This window comes from Haliotis rubra, unplaced genomic scaffold (genome assembly GCF_003918875.1).
Source record: "Haliotis rubra isolate DU_JTF1 unplaced genomic scaffold, ASM391887v1 Scf21, whole genome shotgun sequence".
Lineage (NCBI taxonomy): Eukaryota > Metazoa > Mollusca > Gastropoda > Lepetellida > Haliotidae > Haliotis > Haliotis rubra.
In genome coordinates, this window is record NW_025766114.1 from 1,072,963 (window position 1) to 1,095,685 (window position 22,723).

General features: G+C 39.4%; 1 protein-coding gene across 1 annotated transcript; it reads left to right on the plus strand.

Moving 5' to 3' along the window:
• Window positions 1-18,913: 18,913 nt before the first annotated feature.
• LOC124276493 (extensin-2-like) lies at window positions 18,914-22,066 on the plus strand. Its single transcript, XM_046712123.1, has 2 exons — window positions 18,914-18,925; window positions 19,883-22,066. Exons 1-2 carry the CDS (start codon window positions 18,914-18,916, stop codon window positions 22,064-22,066), a joined length of 2,196 nt encoding a protein of 731 aa, XP_046568079.1.
• The last annotated feature ends 657 nt before the right edge of the window (window positions 22,067-22,723 follow it).

A 22,723-nucleotide genomic window follows, 5' to 3' on the forward strand; every position in this document is an offset into this window, starting at 1 on the left:
GAAAATTATTCAAACATATTGCGATCTTAGAGAAGTGTGCGTTTGTACTGTAGCTCCCTGGATGTGTAGTCAGCACTGAAAGTTTCAACAATGATGTTTCATACACAGCACAGCATTGGCATTGACATACCTTCAGCTAGAATACTGAAGATTGACGACAAAAACTAAATACCAATAATTTCAACAAGCTATGTCATCATTAGAAGAAACATACTTGCCAACGTTTACAGACCAAATATGCAAAGAAATTGTGAAGCATGGTCAAAACACAAAAGTCAATATGAAGTTAAACCTAAATACTTTTTCAGAAATGTTGACCCTTCTGCATCTGTACCAAACGTTTCATGACCTTTTGTATACAATATGGCAACCTTGGTGGCCATATTGAAAATCAGATTCAAACATCTTGAACAATCTCCGGTGTCATTATTGGAGGAATGTCAACTCCACTGGTCCAGTAGCTTCAGGTATGGTGTTCACAGTGCAGAGAAATTAATCCCAATAAAATGTAAGGGCATGGTTCAAGGACAAATCAAACATTCAAACACTGCAAACAACAAAACATGTACAAAATTTCATTCAGGTTTTAAATAAAATGTATGTGAGTTGGTGATACATTTGTTTTAATAATGTCGCCAAGGTTAGGTTTGAACAACTTAAACTAAATTCGTTCTCACTGGCCCAGCGGTTTCTGAGATGTCCGACTGAGAAAACGTCCATGACAAAAGCTCAGCTGACTTTCACACGTGTTAGCTAATAATGTAAAGAAATTTTCTCATCATGTTCAGTAAAATTAATTACCACGTAAAAACACATGTTTTTCCCTTTGAAACGAATGTTAACATTTCAACCTCTGGGCAAGTTTCCATTTCAGTTGTTTATGACATTTCCACATCAAACATTCCTTTTCCATCTTTTCATGTGATAAATTGAAGACCAAAATAACCAGACGCTGCCAATAGTTTTATACAACATTAAACCAAGTCTACTTTAAAAAACCCAGGGACAACATAGAGAACATAACATACAGTTCGAGTAACCTGGAGCAGTGCATCCCATGCTTCCAAGAACATGACAAGGAAACATATTAATGCAATACGCAACCAAAAGCCAGTAAATCTTTCTAAATGCCAACATGCAAGCAAATTGGTGAGAGAAATCGGAACCAAAATAGGCCAATATCACAACATAGCAATTATTCCAATCTGACAAGAGTGCTTCTACTTTGATAAAAGCTTACAGGAGAACCAAAGCCAATTACCGATATATCTGGCACTAGCCATTGCAAGTGGACAAGGTGATTTAACGCTGTTCTCAGCATTGAAACAATTTTTAGCAGCTATGACTGATTATTTCCATGAATTGCGCTGGCCCTGAGAAAGCCCACTATGAGCCATGTCATTACCTATATTCAGTTCCCTCGGTACTTTGGCGGTCCTTCAACAAGCCTGGGTTATAGGTCATAATATTCCGTGCTGATCATCACGGCAAATTCTTCAAGCTTTAGGGAGCTGAGGTGAAAGGTCAAATGAGAGAGTGACATGGTCAGAATAACAGAAAGCAACATGGCTGTTTGTCTATACTGCAATAACTGGACACACTTTAATGGGATATTAACATGAAATTGATGAGAGACAAAAAAAGAAATTAGCATCATGGAAATTGGTAACAAGAAATACTGTATTCCAGATGGCGTTATTGGGGATAAAGCTCCAGAGATTGGATGACCCTGTAAGGTGAGTGTTTAGTGTACCTTGCAGTGTTTTCATGTTCTTGAAGCTGGATGTTTACTATCCTTTATAAGGTCAAACCAATTTAAAACCTTGTCATTGATGGAGTCAATACGCGTCACCTTACATGGTAACTGTTCCTACAGCAAAGCGAATGGAGGTGCTTATGGCATGTATGTTTGGTGTGCCTTACAGAGTACGTTTTGTGTAGTACAGTGATTTCATGTTCGTGAAGCAAGGTGTTTACTATCCTCTTTTGTCACACCAATTTAATAACACGGTCACTGGTGGATATTGGTGATAGGAATCACCTTCTCTTTCAGACACCTTACATGGTAACTGTTCCCTAATCCAAACGAATGAATGTCCCTGAGACATGTGTTGCAGAGTGAGTTTAGTGTACCTTGCCTTTTTCATGTTCTTGAAGCAAGGTGTTTACTATCCTTCATAAGGTCAAACCACTTACATAATTTGTCTCTGGTGGAGTATGCCTTCTCTTTCAGACACATTGCAAAGTAACTTTTCCCTCAGCAAAACGAATGGATGTCCATATAACATGAACATTTGGTGTAGCTTGCAGTGTTTTCATATGCTGGAAGATCGACGTTAAATTCCTTTATAAGGTCCAAACCAGTTTACAAACTTGTTACTTGTGGAGTCTGAAGAAATGCAGTGCCTTCTCTTCCAGACACCTTACTTGCAAACTGAACTCTGAGTGACTCACTGTCCCTCTGACAAGTGCGTTTAGTGTACTTTGATGTGTTTACATATTCTTGAAGCTGGTTGTTTAGTATTCATTTTAGGTCAAAACAATTTAAAAACACTGAGGGGTTTTATACGGGGTTTTATACCCTTCTTTTTCAGGCACAAACATGTTAACTGCACTCTCAGACAAGCGAATGGATGTCCTCATGACATGAGTGATTGGTGTGCTTTGCATAATGTTGCTTTTCCTAAAGATGGGAGTTCACATTGTAAGGTCAAACCAATTTAACACCTTGTCACTGACAGATCTTTAAGTTGTGTGTAGAGAGTGCACACTTCCTCAGCCATGAGTGCTGCTGTTTATCGCTCTCAACATGGACATCGATAATCGGAACTCAGTTATCGATTAATAATGAATTACAATCGTAAACCCCACCACAAAACTCTCGTTGGCAATGATGTGCCTTACCATAACGTTTGAAAACGATATAGGCACGATTAATACAACGATCAAGACGATCGGGGATACTTCCTGTTGAGACACACACACGAGTATGTTGTTTTCATGGCAGTTTTAAGAGTCAAGAAACTGCATCAGTTGTGTCCGTCTTGATTTAACAAACATGACAATAAGAAACATACTTTCTAAAGCATAATTTGACGTTTCGTGTTTTATGAATATCGATCAGTCTCCCCAGCTCATAGATAATCGCTGACGCAAGTGAGTTCAATCAATAGACCGACTATTCTATCAATAGCTCCAACCCTAGCATGACATAGGATGTCCCTATGGTATAAGAGTTTTGTGTACCTTGCAGAAATTTGATATTCTTGAGGCAAGGTGTTTCAAGGTGTTGCTTTCTTTTATAAGGTCAAACCGATTCAAACATTGGTCACCACCATACCCTGACGAATGGTGCAGAAGGCAGGCCCCACCTTTTTTACTGACACCTTTGATAACTGTACCCTCAGACGAGAGTTTGGATGAGTCTATGATGTGAGCATATTGTGTACTTTGCTATAGTAGGGTATTCCGGAATAGGTGTTTTCTTAATTTGTTAAGGTCAAACCAATTTAAATTGTATTTATTACAACTATTCTGTGCCAAATCATACACTCGTCGCAGTTTGTTTTACAGAGATAACTGTCCATTTTCAGCCATTTAAGTGTCTGTGTTTAAAATATTATGTATTCAGGCATTTTGGGGATAATTTCTGTAAAACAATCAATGAGATGATTTTGTTTCTGTTTATACAATTCAAATTATTTCTTAATAATACCATTGTTGTTTGGTAAATATTGACTCACAATAACTGGCTACAAAAAAAAATGACTTCGGACAAAAGTAAAATTATTTGCCACTATTAATCAAAACAAAACCAGCCATGTAACAATTAACAACCTTGTCGTACCAAGAAATAAGTGATTTCTTTTCTCAGCAATTATTTATGCCATAACCCAAACAAAGTCAACATCTAGACAAAATAAGCTGTCTGGGAGTCCGATATACAAGGCCATATTGTGACTGGCTCTACAACTCACAGTGAGAAATGAGCAAGTGTGGAAGCCATGCCGTCTGGGTATACCCACCCAAACCTTTCCATCAAATTTCAGTCAACGCCCTGATATTTATTATAGCTGAGATTTCCTCTGAACCATCTTTGATTTTAATTAAAAGTAAACTAAGTCATAATGAACTAAAAGGGACAAATAATTAAAAAATTAAATTAATTAAAAGTCATAGTTTGTCGTACGCATTTCAACTAAATATTCAGTTTGTTGCCAGGGCAAAAACAAAATAATAGTTATACCTGTTCGTTCGTTATGAGTGTGTTTGTTATAAATTGGATGCACTGTTGACCTTGAACTTCAATAACTGGATACATAAGTAACGAGAAAAATTATAGACCACTGTGTTTTAAATGTGGAGCTAGTTGATTTAACCAAGATTAACCTGTAGATTTAACCAAGCTAAACTGAATTTGGTTAAATTGAACAATGAATTATTAATTTTTTTAAATTTCAAGCTTACTGAGGTACCTAAACCTCTATTGGCAATATCAATAAACGCTGATTTTATCAAATTTGCACACGCTTGCTGATTGATAACTTCGGGAGAGGCATTAATATAGGCCTACTTCGGCCTGTTTGCCAATCCATTTTGTTCGTTCTGTATTGTCTTTATTTTGAATACATACTGAATAAAAACCATAACTTCTGAGATTCACCTATGATAGTTTATTGTGGACAATACATGATGATATAGAGGTTTATCCACAATTGACCAATCATTTTGCTGTGACACGTCAGTAAAACATGCAGGGATCTTGCACCGCAGGCTGTGATATTTCAGATCAATATTTTGACTCTGGTACCCTGATTTCATCCAGTCACAAATTGTTGCAAAAAACTTTCAGGAGTAGCTTCAAACAGAGCTAGATTATCTAAAAACATGTTATGCCTGATGCTTTTTGTATCAGATATCTGAAGCTTTGAAACACATTGAGCAGATACTTTCTTTAACTATTTGCACATTACTAATCCGGGTAATTCAGCTATGAGCAGGGAGTGAACACTGAAGTTAAATTCATTACGTAGCTGTTGTATACTTCACTGTTTAATGAGCATGCAGCTGTATTCCACATTTGCAACATCATATGATGAGGGGACTAATCAGCAAGTCATTGAAAGAAGTCAGTCAATTGCACTGTCCAACTGTATACCATGCGTTATCCAAGATGACTTTTCTATTTCTAACATATAATCATCAAAATTTCAAGAAATATGGGATACATCAACACAAAATCAATGCATCCTCTTCTTGGATGCACCTAGTGTTATAAGTGATTATACGTGATCCATTCAGTTTTCATCACTATTTTGCTTCTTACCCCAAACTGTTTTGAAGACTATATTATATTCTGTAGCTGATGTTACATATTTATTGATCTAACACAGACACCAACATTTCAATATGACTGAGACACTTAACCTCATTACTGCAGGCATCGTGGCATTATAAAGGTTAGGAGTATCAATAATATATGAATACCTAGATTCACACTCTACACGGATAAGGACATTGATCTAAACGTCTTACAGTCCAGGTGGGGAAATATTAAGGTACAGGTGCATTTATCGCAGAATACATAGTGAGTGAAGAGAATGGGAGAGTTAACACCACCGTCAGCCATATCAAGATGGCCTGTACCTATTCAAGCTTGGGCCAGGCAAACTAGTGATAGAAATGATGAGCAAAGATGGACACCATCAGGTCACGATGACACAGCATCAGCAGTCAAAAATTCACCGAAAGAATCCTGAATGACAAGCTTTAGTTATTAGGATAAAATCAACTCAGGAATTCCCATGAGGTCCCTCTGTTATATGTTGTTATTTGATTCATGTATAATTCAGACTCGATTATTTACAGACCGCCGCTATATAGCTGGAATATTGTTGAGTGCAGCGTAAAACTAAACTCACTCACTGACTATTTGATTCACATGAACAGGTATATTCTACATGTACATCACCAACAGACTGGATTACTTCAAAATGTCAGTAGCTGTTATATTGGGTTCACTTGGGGTTGCATCAATACCAATTTCTGTAGACATATCATTAAACCAATTGAGTCTTATGTACATAAGAACCTTCAACGAACTCTGAAGAGGTTCTGGTCATTTGATTTACATGAATGCTTACATAGGACATCACTAACAGTGTGGATACCTCCATCATGTATGGATATGTCATACAGGTTTCATAGGAGGACCACTTTGAAGACATACCATTTAGACAATTGAGAATGTACCTTCAGCCAAAGCTGTTCAGTTTCTGGTCATTTGATTCACATGAACACTTATAATGTATCACTAACAGATTCAATGTCTCCGTCATGTGAGTGTCTGCCATACAGGTTTCATAGGAGGGACACTGTAAAGACATACCATTTAGACAATTGAGTCGTATGTAGATATGAATCTTCGGCCAACGCTGTTCAGTTTCCGTATGGTACATCAACAACAGATGAGATGCCTCCATCATATGAGTGTCTTTTTGTGGTACGAATGATGTTAACCTTTAAATAGAATGGTTTGTTTATACTGGCAGACAAACTCTCTTGACATGTTTTACATTATCAAGGACAAATTAACACTTCCACGAACATCTACCTCAACATGAAAAATGAGTAACGTTAAAAAAATCAATTCCATGACTATCTCACGTCAAGCACAGCGGTCTGAAATCTTCTTGACTTATGGGGAAAATTCTTGCCTTATCATAGCCTGCCTGCAAAAAAATGACACATATATCAGATCACTAAACTTAGACTTGTAGGACAAACAGATTAGAACAGGTTTACCTGACTAATCTTCGAACAGGTTATCAGACACGGTTGGCATTTGGTAAGCTTAGAAACAAATTGATAGATACGTGGGTATATGTTAGAAATATTTCACGCTGGTGAGATTTTCTCAGCAACATAACACTTTGAGTCTTGTAAGTTTATCATTTTGTGTGATTGATGTGTCAACATTTGTGTATATCACTACTTATAAACACAAGAGCAGATAACATATCGGCATGGCAACAGACTGATGAATGTTCTTCTGTGGTAGCTGCATCACCTATTCGGTTGACGCTTCCGCGGTACCAATTTGAAACATTTTCCCTGAAATATTGATTTTTATATACAAACTTGTTCATTGTGCAAAAAAATGATGTTATGAAAAAGTGTTCTCTGAGTAACAGAATATTGCTGATTAAAAGTTTGTTCCATTTTGAAGGAGAGAAAGTGTTTGATTTAATGCTGCAATTGCCCTTTCGATGCCAATTGATCAGTGCTCCTGACAACAATCACTGAGTGCAATTCAAAATTGTGAGTAGATGAGTGAGTAGCTGGTTGAATGAGTAGGTGAGGTCACAACATGGACAAACCCAGAAAATACCAGTGTAAACCAGGGTTCAAACTCATGGCCATAGGATCCTGGCATGCCTAAGGGAAGTAATCTGCACAGCAAATTTGACAACTGTGCCCTTTTGTTCAAGGAGGAGCTGCCTTATAATGATACATGCATTAATAAAGTGCAGCAATTCACTATTTTGATGTGGTCTCTGGATCTTATGACGCGCAGAGACACAGTTCCGGTGATTATTCAGTGGTTCATCGATGTACAGACAAATCTAGTTGAGTTTGACTTCATGACCTGCATGAATTTACCACTGCTCCCCGTAAAGACAATAAATAGTATTGTCATCCATAACACTTTGCACCAGGCAGGGAAACACCAAGTTCCAGGCAAGGTAACAAGTTTAATGCCTTCTTGGAGCACCACAGCCAGGAAAATCAAGGCACCAACATTTGGCTCTCAGAATGATAAGATTTGTGATACATCAATCTATGAATGATCCAGTTCAGTAGGGTTTCACTGAAAATGGACATAAGCATCTCTAGGAGAAACTCTGTAAGTGAGCTTCTCAGATTATCCCCTTGAGTGACAGGCCTGATGTGCCAAACAGCCATAGAACTGACCTTGATCTTCTGTTGGTGACCTTGGAATGTGCCAGTGATTTTGTCCTGCATTTGATCAAAGTCAAGTAGCCATGGGCCAATCATGGGCCAATCATATTATCAGAAATGAAAACAGCACTGTTTGACACATATGACACATCAAAGGGCTGCTTAATAATCTTGACACAACAAAGCGGTTTGTATAGACACCGAAGGGACATAGGAGGTAATGTGCTGCAATGACAGTGTACAGAGTTGCCTTCCTTTCACATACCAGAATCCTACAACGATAGGTTCGGGGGTCAACTGGAGCATATCCGTGCTTTTGGGTTACACCAATATGGTAAATTTCCCAAGTTGGAGGTCTGTTTAAGGTTGTCAGGTGTAAAGTCGAGAGTTATTAGCTGACACATCGAAAAGGATATTGCCAGACATGATTTATGTGTTTGTTGTTTAATGCTGCAATACTCCAGATATCTGGCAGCAGTCTGTTAATCATCGAGTCTGGAAAGACAATCAAGTGATCAACAGCATATGCATTTGGGATACAATGACACGTGACAACCAAGCCAGCAAGACTGACCACACGACCCCGTTAGTCCACTGTTACATGAAGTACAGGAGACACCCACATGATTGTGAGTGAGTGAGTGAGTGAGTGAGTTTAATTTTGCACCGCACTCAGCAATATTGCAGCTATATGGCGGCGGTCTGTAAATAATTGAGTCTGGTCCAGACAATCCAGTCATCAACATCATGAGCATCGATCTGCGCAATTGGGATACAATGACATGTGTCAACCAAGTCAGCGAGCCTGACCACCCGATCCCGTTAGTCGCCTCTTACAACAAGCATGGGTTACTAAAAAATCAATACTAACTTGGATCTTCTCGGGTCCCCACATGATTGTGACCAATGGATCACCACATGGCTGCCATGGATCTCAATGGTGATAACTAAAGAAGACGGCACAAATATCAGTTGATTCTGAAATCTTGGAATTACATTTTACAGATATACACATAAAGTTGAAAAATTGCATGGATGACATCCTCTGTATTATGAGGTACACAATTGTTTTCAAGTGAAAAGTAAGAATATACTCTTGACACATACATATGTTCCTCGGAATGCAGAGGGGCGGTGGGGTAACCTAGTGGTTAAGGCGTTCGTTCGTCAAGCCGAAGACCCTGTTTCGATTCCCATCATGGGTACAATGTGAGAGGCCCATATCTGGTTTCCCCTCAGTGATATTGCTGGAATATTGCTAAAAGCGGCGTAAAACTAAACTCACTCACTCAGAATGCAGAGGTTGACATCCATACATCCCACCTTATGTTCTTTTAGGAAGTAAAATCAAGGAGACATTTTGGAATTGAAATATCTGAGTGAATTCTTTTACTTAAACGATCTTTAATTTTGCATATTACCTGGCCATGTTACAGTTGAGAAATATTTTAACTTCAATTTTGCATAATGACCTGTATCTATGTCTCAGGTCTGGATTTGAAAATGTCCAATTCATCGATGCCTTTTTGCTGTATGGAAGATCATTGAGTTTGGTTGGGTTGGTTTTGGTAGGTTTTGTTTTTGTTTTTTCATTTGGTCATTCATTTCTTTGTTTGGGAATTTTTGTCCCTGACTGTACACTCAGTTGGGATGGGTTTCAGTTGGCTTTATTCAGCCATTCATTCCTTCATTCATGTCTGTGCACATGGCTGGGTGGGCTTCAATTCTGACCATGGCATTCCTAGGAAGCTGGATTCAAGAAACAAAAATTTTTTTTTCAAATCAAATAACATTCTGCATAATTCTAGTTTAACCCTAGCAATGACAAAAACATTTTTCACATATCAAAACATCCTCACCTATACTGAAAGGGACCATGGTTCACCTTCTGAATAAAAAAAGTGTCAAAACATAATCATAAGAAGTGTCTGCCAAAAGCAAAGATCACTGTATACTTCTGACTACATCATGAGCACGGGATTGTGAAATATTATCCAATAGTTCTGTGGTGGTGGTCTTGTGCAATGGGCCCAGGAACGAACAAAATAATCATAATTAAAACACAATTATCATTTATTATTGACAGATAATACACATTGCTCATTATGAAAAACAAATAAACAAAATTATCAGCATACAATCGCAATTCAAAAGTGCAATATTTTGTACTTGGGTTTACTAACCTGGAACTGAAGCACTCTTTGTGTGTGTATAGGCATCCCAGTTCAAGCCGTGTGAACCTATTCACTGCGCATGCGCTATATGCACAGCTCAGCACAGCTGTTGAAAACACTTTTCACCCCAGCTGGGGTTATTTTAGTGAATCGTTTGAACTCCGATTTCGCGGGATTTTTTCATCGCGTTATCTTGCAACTTTATAAGTTGAATTTGCATTTTGATAATTTGTTACTGTAAGTCCATACCGAAAGGTATCAGAATCTGCAAAGTTGTGTTTTGCGTGTTTAACAACGGTGGTCACAGATGGGTGACTGAGAATTACCTGGACTTAAGTCCTGTCCCATGTGGTCGCCCCTGCCCCCACGTGACACATGTGGTTGCACTTTAGGCAAGTGAGTTTGTTCAAAATAGCCTCTGTTAACCCAGCACTGAATGGGTACCTGGTGGGATAAGATGGTCTTGTGACTGTTAACCTTCCAGCACCTCGCTGGCAGCTTGGGGTTAACCAGCCTAAAAATGTCTGCTTTGCACATAATTTAACCTTAGTGCCACTGAGCATCTTTGAGATGGATATAAGATGCTCTACAAATGTATTATATACATTATATTAGTTCTTTATGAAATATGAGCATGTACTACGCCACGAGAGGCACCCACCATAAATACGTGCAAAGCCTAGTCAATTATTTACCGGAAAAACCCACAGGAACACATGGTTCAAGGTAGGGATTTACGACTGAAAATAACGCCCATAACTGAAATGTCCAATTTGGAAGCGTCCTCCACATACTTCCTATAAAGCTTTTTGTCAAGGCCTTGAAAACAATCATCTTTGCCATGAGGGGCGGTGGGGTAGCCTCGTGGTTAAAGCTTTCGTTCGTCAAGCCGAAGACCCTGCTTCGATTCCCACATGGGTACAATGTGAGAGGCCCATATCTGGTTTCCCCCGCCTGATATTGCTGGAATATTGCTAAAAATAGCGTAAAACTAAACTCACTCACTCAGAATGCAGAGGTTGACATCCATACATCCCCTTATGTTCTTTTTAGGAAGTAAAATCAAGGAGACATTTTGGAATTGAAATATCTGAGTGAATTCTTTTACTTAAACGATCTTTAATTTATTACCTGGCCATGTTACAGTTGAGAAATATTTTAACTTCAATTTTGCATAATGACCTGTATCTATGTCTCAGGTCTGGATTTGAAAATGTCCAATTCATCGATGCCTTTTTTGCTGAATGGAAGATCATTGAGTTTGGTTGGGTTGGTTTTGGTAGGTTTTGTTTTTTTGTTTTTTTCATTTGGTCATTCATTTCTTTGTCTGGGAATTTTTGTCCCTGACTGTACACTCAGTTGGGATGGGTTCAGTTGGCTTTATTCAGCCATTCATTCCTTCATTCATGTCTGTGCACATGGCTGGGTGGGCTTCAATTCTGACCATGGCATTCCTAGGAAGCTGGATTCAAGAAACAAATTTTTTTTTTTTTTTAAATCAAATAACATTCTGCATAATTCTAGTTTAACCCTAGCAATGACAAAAAAAACATTTTTCACATATCAAAACATCCTCACCTATACTGAAAGGGACCATGGTTCACCTTCTGAATAAAAAAAAGTGTCAAAACATAATCATAAGAAGTGTCTGCCAAAAGCAAAGATCACTGTATACTTCTGACTACATCATGAGCACGGGATTGTGAAATATTATCCAATAGTCTGTGGTGGTGGTCTTGTGCAATGGGCCCAGGAACGAACAAAATAATCATAATTAAAACACAATTATCATTTATTATTGACAGATAATACACATTGCTCATTATGAAAAAACAAATAAACAAAATTATCAGCATACAATCGCAATTCAAAAGTGCAATATTTTGTACTTAGGTTTACTACCCTGGAACTGAAGCACTCTTTGTGTGTGTATAGGCATCCCAGTTCAAGCCGTGTGAACCTATTCACTGCGCATGCGCTATATGCACAGCTCAGCACAGCTGTTGAAAACACTTTTCACCCCAGCTGGGGTTATTTTAGTGAATCGTTTGAACTCCGATTTCGCGGGATTTTTTTCATCGCGTTATCTTGCAACTTTATAAGTTGAATTTGCATTTTTGATAATTTGTTACTGTAAGTCCATACCGAAAGGTATCAGAATCTGCAAAGTTGTGTTTTGCGTGTTTAACAACGGTGGTCACAGATGGGCTCCTGAGAATTACCTGGACTTAAGTCCTGTCCCATGTGGTCGCCCCCTGCCCCCACGTGACACATGTGGTTGCACTTTAGGCAAGTGAGTTTGTTCAAAATAGCCTCTGTTAACCCAGCACTGAATGGGTACCTGGTGGGATAAGATGGTCTTGTGACTGTTAACCTTCCAGCACCTCGCTGGCAGCTTGGGTTAACCAGCCTAAAAATGTCTGCTTTGCACATAATTTAACCTTAGTGCCACTGAGCATCTTTGAGATGGATATAAGATGCTCTACAAATGTATTATATACATTATATTAGTTCTTTATGAAATATGAGCATGTACTACGCCACGAGAGGCATCCACCATAAATACGTGCAAAGCCTAGTCAATTATTTACCGGAAAAAAAACCACAGGAACACATGGTTCAAGGTAGGGATTTACGACTGAAAATAACGCCCATAACTGAAATGTCCAATTTGGAAGCGTCCTCCACATACTTCCTATAAAGCTTTTGTCAAGGCCTTGAAAACAATCATCTTTGCCATGAGGGGTGGTGGGGTAGCCTCGTGGTTAAAGCTTTCACTCGTCACACCGAAGACCAGCTCGATTCCCCACATGGGTACAATGTGTGAAGCTCATTTCTGGTGCCCCCCGCCTTGATATTGCTGGAATATTGCTAAAAATAGCATAAAACTAAACTCACTCACTCACTCATTGCCATTAGACAATCTGTTCACCCACCGCTGACCAGTTATCACTGATGAAGGAGTCCAGTCTAATTGTTTTACACACTGGAAATACCAAAATCAGATTTCCACCTGCATTTTACATACACGCATCTGATTTATATTTAATATAATGATAAAATGTCTTCGACCGGCATTTAGAAATTGAACATGAACATGATACTTTGTTTCCAACAACTTCCTTCCTGTCTCTCTATTTCTTGCTCCTTCAAAAACATCCAAAATACGAATATTGCAAACTGAGCCAAGTGTAATCCCAACAAAATTAGTTTCATCGAAATCGATCCCAAAAAGAAATAGTGTCTACACATAAAAAGGTGATACAATGGCTCTCTGTTGGAAATAAGTTCCATCAAAGCAAGCGATACATTTGTCATAGTCGTGGCAGGGATATCCTAGCAATAATCAATTGCGTTTACACATAAATCATTCAAAATAGAGCAAAGGTACTGTTGCTCACCTGGAACATTCTTTATACAGCGAAATTTTCATGAGAGAAAATGTTGTGATTTTCATGCTGGATGGTTTGACGGTAGGGTAGCTCACTCCTGTATTCACAGGGATGGCTTAGCATATGGACATTAACAGTCTCGTTACATTCAGGGCCCTGATCCACGGAGCCTTTGTAGCCATGGGTGATTTGAACCTTAAGATAGCATGTGAAGTAAATGTGATAATATGGAAGTTAATATGAAAACATGTAAAATTAGTAGAATATGTAAAGTTATTATAACAAGTGAAGATGATGTGAAAACGTGAAGTGAGTATGATAATATTTATAATCGATATGATAATCTGTAAAGTAAATATAATAACATGTGAAGTCAGTTTAATAATATCTAAAGTTAATATGATAACAAGTAATTTCATTATATAAGGTGAAGATAATATGATAATATGTAAAGTTAATATGATCATATTTAAAGTTGATATTATACTCTGTAAAGTTAATATAATAACATGCAAAGTTAACTGAATAATATGTTAAGTTAATATGATAACATTTGAAGTCATTATGATAACATACAAAGTTATGACTGATTATAGCACTAACAATGCCTTATGAATCAGGACCAGTGTGCAAAATAGTTTCCAAATTTTGCAAGCCAGTTGTGCGAACTGCCTGAAAGTAACTAGCCCACAGAATAATTCACTAGTCCAAAATTTGAATGTAGACATAGGTTTCATCATTAAGCTGCTAATATGATGAACATTTTTTATCAGGCCATAATCTTGCATAACTTAAAAGTGAGTTATAACTTAGTTTAAACTTAGTTTAACTTTTAGTTATAAAGAAGTCGGAGAGAGTGATATATTTACAAAATGACCCCATGAAAATTCACTAGCCAGTCGGGCCAGTGGCGGTGGAGATTTACTTGCCTGACTGGATTTTTACTAGCCATGGGCTAGCAGACAAGTGGCTTTTTTTGCACACTGATCAGGACACACATCTTTTCCTCCAGTGTGATACCTCTCTGATTGGAGATCAGAGGATGCTTCCATAGGAGCTCATGTTAGGTAAACCTTCTGTGAACACTGACCGACGAATATGAATAAATGATGCATCATTGTTTTTCTTATGAACAGGAAAACACCTCAGGTCATAATGTATAGGAAATACACCCTTTTTGGGTGCAGATTAACAGGGATTGGTGATTAGCAAGGACATATGGAAGCCGGGAGTTAACTTGGAACTGATTGGTCATGAGCAATGGGAAAATGGAAGCCAGGAGTTAACATAGCAGTAATTGGTCATGAGCAATGGACAAAAGGATTCCTCAAAATAAAGAAGTTGCTATCCATAAATCCCTTCTTATGTTTATCACTTCTAAATGCCATTCAAAACTTGTGTCAAATTGAGATGCTTGGCCTGTGTTACTCCATGTAAATGAAAAAGCCAACAGGTTGTAGAAATGTGTGAGTGAGTGAGTATGGTTTTACGCTGCTTTTAGCAATATTCCAGCAATATCACGGCTGGGGACACTTGAAATGGGCTTCACACATTGTACCCATGTGGGGAATCTAACCCAGGTCTTCAGTGAGACGAGTGAACGCTTTAACCACTAAGCTACCCCAGAGCCCTTGTAGAAATGAATTTTATTCAGCATTCTTTGTAAAGTAAACATAATCCTGAGTGATAATACCGTCTATCAGGCTGATACAACGAGTGAGTATGGTTTTACGCTGCTTTTAGCAATATTCCAGCAATATCCACCAGAAATGGGCTTCACACATTGTACCCATGTGGGGAATCGAACCCGGGTCTTCAGCATGATGAGCGTACACTTTGACTGTTCGGCTACCTCACCACCTCAGGCAGACACAAGGTCTGTCAGTAACTTTGCTGTACTGTACACATGAGACATGATGACTTTGGCTGCAGTAATTTCACAGAAGTGACAGATGGATTAGGACAAGCGTGATTAGGTGATAATGCGAGTAGATTCTGGCGTTACATCATGGCAAGGGAAATAATAGAGAAAGAACTACACAAATTGTATCCTTTTTGGGAAATAAACCTCAAACCAAGGCTTAATGAGTGAATGGATTAAAGCACAAGGTTACCCAAGGGTGTATTATTCTCGACATCTGGCAGTGATAGATGCTGCTGCTGCAGCTGCCATTTCCTCATCTCTAAGTAGAACACTGCATCAGACATGGAATATCAAGAGATTCTGCTTGGTGTGCCCTGCTCCAGTACATCCCTCTGAACAACTGGGGATAATTCTGTATGTAATTGATATCTTCGTAAGCGCCAAAGACCAAAAGTATACATGACTGTCTATGGTTGCGTGTGGACGTAAAGTGCAGAAGGGTTGTCATTGTCTTGTAACTAGAACTGAAGTTTTTTTATCACAACACACTGCCATACACACATCTACAGGTTCGTCCCCAGCATTATGACATCTGGAGTTTACCCTCTGGTCATATGAAGCAGAACTTGAGCTAACTTCAGCTAGACGTAGGCTTGAACAAGAAGTCAAATCCAAACTACCATTTGAACAATACACTGGAGTCAGACATAACAGAATGGATAATATGACAGTACCAAACAGTGTTCACTGCCAGAAAAAAACGGAATATCACTGAGTGTAATGAAAGTTCTTCAGAACTCAGAATACTTCAGAACTGTGTATACTAGCTGACCTTTGAAGGAACATCAGGAGAAAGTGGTTTACTTGTTGACTATAATGGCACCGTGATACTGGTTAACGCATCAAAAATGGTGTTTGATGCTTGGCCTGTGTGATGTGTGGTGAAAGACGTTGTCAGGAACTCACAATGGCTGCTTATACAACCGTAAAACTGAGTTAGGGAACCTTTACAAAGCTTGAAATGACCACATTATTTACTTTCAAACTTTTTACCATTTGCTGAAAGAAAATAGAGCTGATACTGTTACTTCAACAACAGTGGTTGGGATAACATATCCTCGGAGATCAAAATAGGATTGTTTGTGTTTATTTGTTGGTTTGGCTGGGGTTTTTAGGCTGAATTCAGCAACATGTAATACACCTAAAATCATGTATGTGCTAACAGAGGTCAGAACTGAAAATCCAGTGATTGATATTGTGAGCAAGTATCCATGCTCTGAATACAGAATGTCTTTTAGAAAGTGGTCAAGTGTTTATGTTTGAATACCAGATGGAACCCAACCCCCAAAGTACTAGAATCTGTACCTTACTGAGACATTGTAATCCCAATGTAATATCTGTAACATGAAACCGTCCATGTTGGGACACAATGACATGTCTTCAATGAAGTCATCGACCACCTGATCCATCTGGCAGCAATGCAGCATTTGTTTCTGGGACCAACAGAAACCAGAAAGCCCCAATACTAAACTATATTCATGCAATTTTATGGTGATTTCTAAACAGTCAGCTAATTCAGCCACTGATAAAAAAATAGATAAGCAAAACCAATTCTTATGAACATGGAGAAGATGTTTTCACCTCTTTTTCTGTTATGCTGTGACCGCCTCCATGGTGTAGTGGTTAGAGCATCCGCCCGGAGAGCGGAAGGTCGCGGGTTCGATCCCCGGCCGCGTCATACCAAAAGACGTGAAAATATGGTACTTGTTGGTCTCTGCCTGGCGCTCGGCATTAATGGGTACAACAAGGACTGGTCGGCTCGGAGTCTGTATAATGTGTCTGAGTGGGGTATTTATGCTTAACTGGGGTGTGGTATCTCAGTGAGCTAGCACTATAAAACCAGCTTATTTCAGATGATTTGAATTTACCAGGTAATGAGTGTACTTGAAATGCAAGTCATTCTGTACATGTAATTTAACATGTGAAACAATTCTGACAAACAGACATGCATACTTAAATGGTTTCCAGTCCTTAAGCCTGACCACCCCATCTGTTTAACCCAGAATCTCCCAGTACCCACAGAAGAGGTGCTTAACTTGTCATATAATGCTAAACAGAGAAGAGAAGGTTCACAAGGCTGTTGAGAGTGAGTGAGTTGGGTTGTACACCACTTTTAGCAGTATTCCAGCAATATTAGGTGGGGATACCAGAATGGATTTGACATAACGTACCCAAGAGGGAAATTGAACCTGACCCTTCGGTGTGATGAGCGAATGTTTTAACCACAAGGCTACCCCAATGTCCCTGGTTGTTAAGAAGGGCATCATATTGATTGGTGAGCAGCTGACAAGACCCTCTGTTAGATAAATATCATGTGGTTTTTGCAAATTGTTTTAATGAGCATTCAATTGTAAAATACCTGATAACTTTTCTAAAAGACATAATATTTATCAAAATTGTAAAATTCAAAAGTTACGGGTCTTTTTCTGAAGCAGACTAACTGTTTGTAAACTCTAAAGTTATGAAACAAGTAGGATGTCACTCTGAGTGAGTGAGTGAGTTTAGTTTTATGCTGGTTTTAGCAATACCACCCTGAAATGGCCTTCACACCCCTCTGGAATGTGATGACATCATGATACGATGGATGAAAACAATGGAATCAACTTCATGAACATGTTGACCAAAAAAATGGTTGTCTTAAGCTTAAAATCAATGGTTGCTCATCATCTGAAGTTTCCATCCTGACATTTTCCCCTTAATCAGTAATATATAATCACAAACCAAAACACATTTCCCTAAATTCAACAAGTCTATGTTTGTTTTGAGTCTAATGGACAGTATCAGCTAATGCCACAAATAAACATGTCGGCATCTTCACACTCAGCATCAAATCTCTTCCAACACCCAGTACTAATCAAAGACATTTGGTTGTGATTTTAAAAATAAATAATATCATGACACTATTTTCTTGGCAAACACATTGGCAACCAGATCCACGTCATAAAATCCATCCTTGTTCACTGAATATTGTTAACAACGAAAGGAATCTGCTCACAAAAACAAAAGTCGGCAATAAAAAGCATTCTTCTAGTTGTTAGGAAATCATTACTGACAGACTGATGAGCACGATGTCTTTTGGTGTCTGTTTCAAGGGAATGTAATTGTACATGCTCGCATAAGGTTATGGGGTGTAATAGTCCCATTGTACACATCAATATTGAAGCCAAGCATTATTGAAATTAGGCCACAGTATGGCGTCCTCTACTTCAAAGTGAACCAAGAACAAAGAAGATGTCATTCAACAACTGGCAAAGAAAACGAAAGAAAGGGACATAAATAAGGAATAACTGTAATGTGAGAATCAGGGGTGGGAATATGTCTGCTGAAGCAAGTGGACCCATCATTTGCATTATGGGTTGAGGTGAGATTGATGAGTCAGTGATTGTGGACGCTCCGATTGGAATTGAAATATTAGGTTGAGAGAGGGATGATCGCTGTAAGTGAAAAAGGAAGTGGGCAAGATGGATGAAAAGGTGGTGTTTGAACTCCTTAGGGAATATCTGAATCTGAGCAAGAACAGGAACTTAAGGAGTTGACAGAATATGTTTGGTAAGGGGTTTCATTGCTTATTTGTTTGTTGTTTAACAAACTCAGCAATATTCCAGCTATATGTCAGCGGTATGTAAATAGTCGAGTCTGGACCAAGCAATCCAATGATTGACATCATGAGCACCAATCCACACAATTGGGATACGAAGACATGTGTCAATCAAGTCAGCAAGCCTCACCACCCGATCCCGTTAGTCACCTCTTATGACAAGCATCGGTTGCTGAAGACCAATTCTAACCTGGCTCTTGACGGGTAGTAACGGATTCAAGTACAAGACCATCGAGACCTTCAAGAACATCACATGTATATATCTATATATATATATATATATGTGCAGTGATTGCCAAGAACAAGAACACTGTTTACCAACACCACTTTAGCTGTTGATTTTCAGCATATTTCAGAAATTTTCTCAGGACTCAACTGGATGTTCTTATATTCAAGGTGACTGCAACTGGCAAAAGTCACTGATCATATGTCTTGTGGGACTTAGTTGGAATGAGATTTCAGTATTTTTCCACCGATATCCTTTCATGAGCACAGAGATTAGCCTTACACTTTGTCCCCAGCAGGAATCAAACCAATGTTTTCAGGATCTTCATCTAATGATTGAACCACTAGACTGCGATACTACCCTGAAGGGTTAGAAGAGTTGCTTAACATTGAAGAGAAACATTAGCATGTTATATACAATCAGTTTGTCCAAGATTCAAATGAATTGTACCTACAGGCATACATAAAGACATCAAAGAACAATAATTATGTGGTCAAGACGTGTGGTCAAGAATGCCATGTGCAATAATTGTACCTCAGAGCTACCAAAATCAGTAAGTGAATGCTATTTAACTCTCCTCGCAGCCAGATTCTTACTGTATAACAGCCATACTATACCAGCAAGTCCATCAGCCATACTATACCAGCAAGTCGACCAGCCAGTCGACCAGCCATATTATACCAGCAAGTCGACCAGCCATACTATACCAGCAAGTCCACCAGCCATATTATACCAGCAAGTCGACCAGCCATATTATACCAGCAAGTCCACCAGCCATATTATACCAGCAAGTCGACCAGCCATATTATACCAGCAAGTCGACCAGCCATACTATACCAGCAAGTCGACCAGCCATATTATACCAGCAAGTCGACCAGCCATATTATACCAGCAAGTCCACCAGCCATACCAGCAAGTCCCAGCCATATTATAGCCATATTATACCAGCAAGTCGACCAGCCATATTATACCAGCAAGTTGACCAGCCATACTATACCAGCAAGTCGCAAGTCTTACTATACCAGCAAGTCCACCAGCCATATTATACCAGCAAGTCCACCAGCCATATTATATCCATATTATACCAGCAAGTCGACCAGCCATATTATACCAGCAAGTCAACCAGCCATATACCAGCAAGTCCACCAGCCATACTATACCAGCCAGTACTATACCAGCATATACCAGCAAGTCCACCAGCCATACTATACCAGCAAGTCCACCAGCCATATTATACCAGCAAGTCCACCAGCCATATTATACCAGCAAGTCGACCAGCCATATTATACCAGCAAGTCCACCAGCCATATTATACCAGCAAGTCCACCAGCCATACTATACCAGCAAGTCGACCAGCCATATATACCAGCAAGTCCACCAGCCATACTATACCAGCAAGTCCACCAGCCATACTATACCAGCAAGCCATACTATACCAGCAAGCCACCAGCCATACTATACCAGCAAGTCCACCAGCCATACTATACCAGCAAAAGCCATACTATACCACCAGCCATATTATACCAGCAAGTCCACCAGCCACCAGCCATACTATACCAGCAAGTCTCACCAGCCATACTATACCAGCAAGTCCACCAGCCATATTATACCAGCAAGTCGACCAGCCATACTATACCAGCAAGTCGACCAGCCATATTATACCAGCAAGTCCACCAGCCATATTATACCAGCAAGTCCACCAGCCATACTATACCAGCAAGTCCACCAGCCATACTATACCAGCCATATTATACCAGCAAGTCCATACCAGCAAGTCCACCAGCCATTATACTATACCATACTATACCAGCAAGTCGACCAGCCATACTATACCAGCAAGTCGACCAGCCATATTATACCAGCAAGTCCACCAGCCATATTATACCAGCAAGTCCACCAGCCATACTATACCAGCAAGTCGACCAGCCATATTATACCAGCAAGTCCCAGCCATATTATACAGTCCACCATTATACCAGCAAGTCGACCAGCCATATTATACCAGCAAGTCGACCAGCCATACTATACCAGCAAGTCCAACCAGCCATATTATACAGCAAGTCCATATTATACCAGCAAGTCGACCAGCCATATTATACCAGCAAGTCCAAGTCATATTATACCAGCAAGTCATCATATACCAGCATACCAGCAAGTCGACCAGCCATACTATACCAGCAAGTCCACCAGCAAGTCCACCAGCCATATTATACCAGCAAGTCCACCAGCCATATATATACCAGCAAGTCCACCAGCCATATTATACCAGCAAGTCCACCAGCCATATTATACCAGCAAGTCCACCAGCCATATTATACCAGCAAGTCCACCAGCCATATTATACCAGCAAGTCCACCAGCCATACTATACCAGCAAGTCCACCAGCCATACTATACCAGCAAGTCCACCAGCCATATTATACCAGCAAGTCGACCAGCCATATTATACCAGCAAGTCGACCAGCCACACAATACCAGCAAGTCGACCAGCCATACTACACCAGCAAGTCCACCAACCATACTATACCAGCAAGTCGACCAGCCACACAATACCAGCAAGTCGACCAGCCACACAATACCAGCAAGTAGACCAGCCATATTATACCAGCAAGTCGACCAGCCATATTATACCAGCAAGTCGACCAGCCATATTATACCAGCAAGTCGACCAGCAAGTCGACCAGCCATATTATACCAGCAAGTCGACCAGCCATACTATACCAGCAAGTCGTTGACAGCAGTAATGCCTAATGCTGTCAGTGTACAATGGCTACCGAGCCTGACCAAATGACCCCATTATGTCATCTTGGTCAGCTGCTGAAGCTGGTCATGTGTATATGTGCATCCGTGCTTGATCAAGAAATCTCACAAGAGGGACATGAATTGCATTTGAAGAGAGAAAAGTAAACCCTAGTTTGTAGTACAAAAATGTCAAAGCTTCCAGAAAGTGACATCTACCGGGAACGCCACAGATGAAAATGGCACAGTGAAGACTTCTTGGTGAAAAGAGGATTGACAAATGGATGCAAACTGACTTTGAAAAAGGAGATTCAATGAAACTAATTCAGCTTTGTTGAAGAAGAAGTTTCCGGAAGAACACTCTGACAGTCCAGAAGGTTTGACAGTACATTAGAGTGTAAATCCAGAAGAGCTTGTAGAATATTCAGGCTTAGGAAGCAGGGAGCAAGAAAATGGCAGTTTTTGAGATTGTAATACACAAGTGAGAATATGGGCAGTCTGGTGTTAAAATCAAATGAGCCTTCTAATCTCGGACATGGGAATAATTGAACATTTATATTAATTACTGGAACATGTACGACAGTAAAGCTGTGTACAAGACAATAACGGGATACAATGATGAATCATTAAATATGAGGCAATTCGCTTCTAAAGAACAAAGGCATGGGCAGCTTCTTTGTAATAAAGGAAACGTGATAAGAATTGTTTA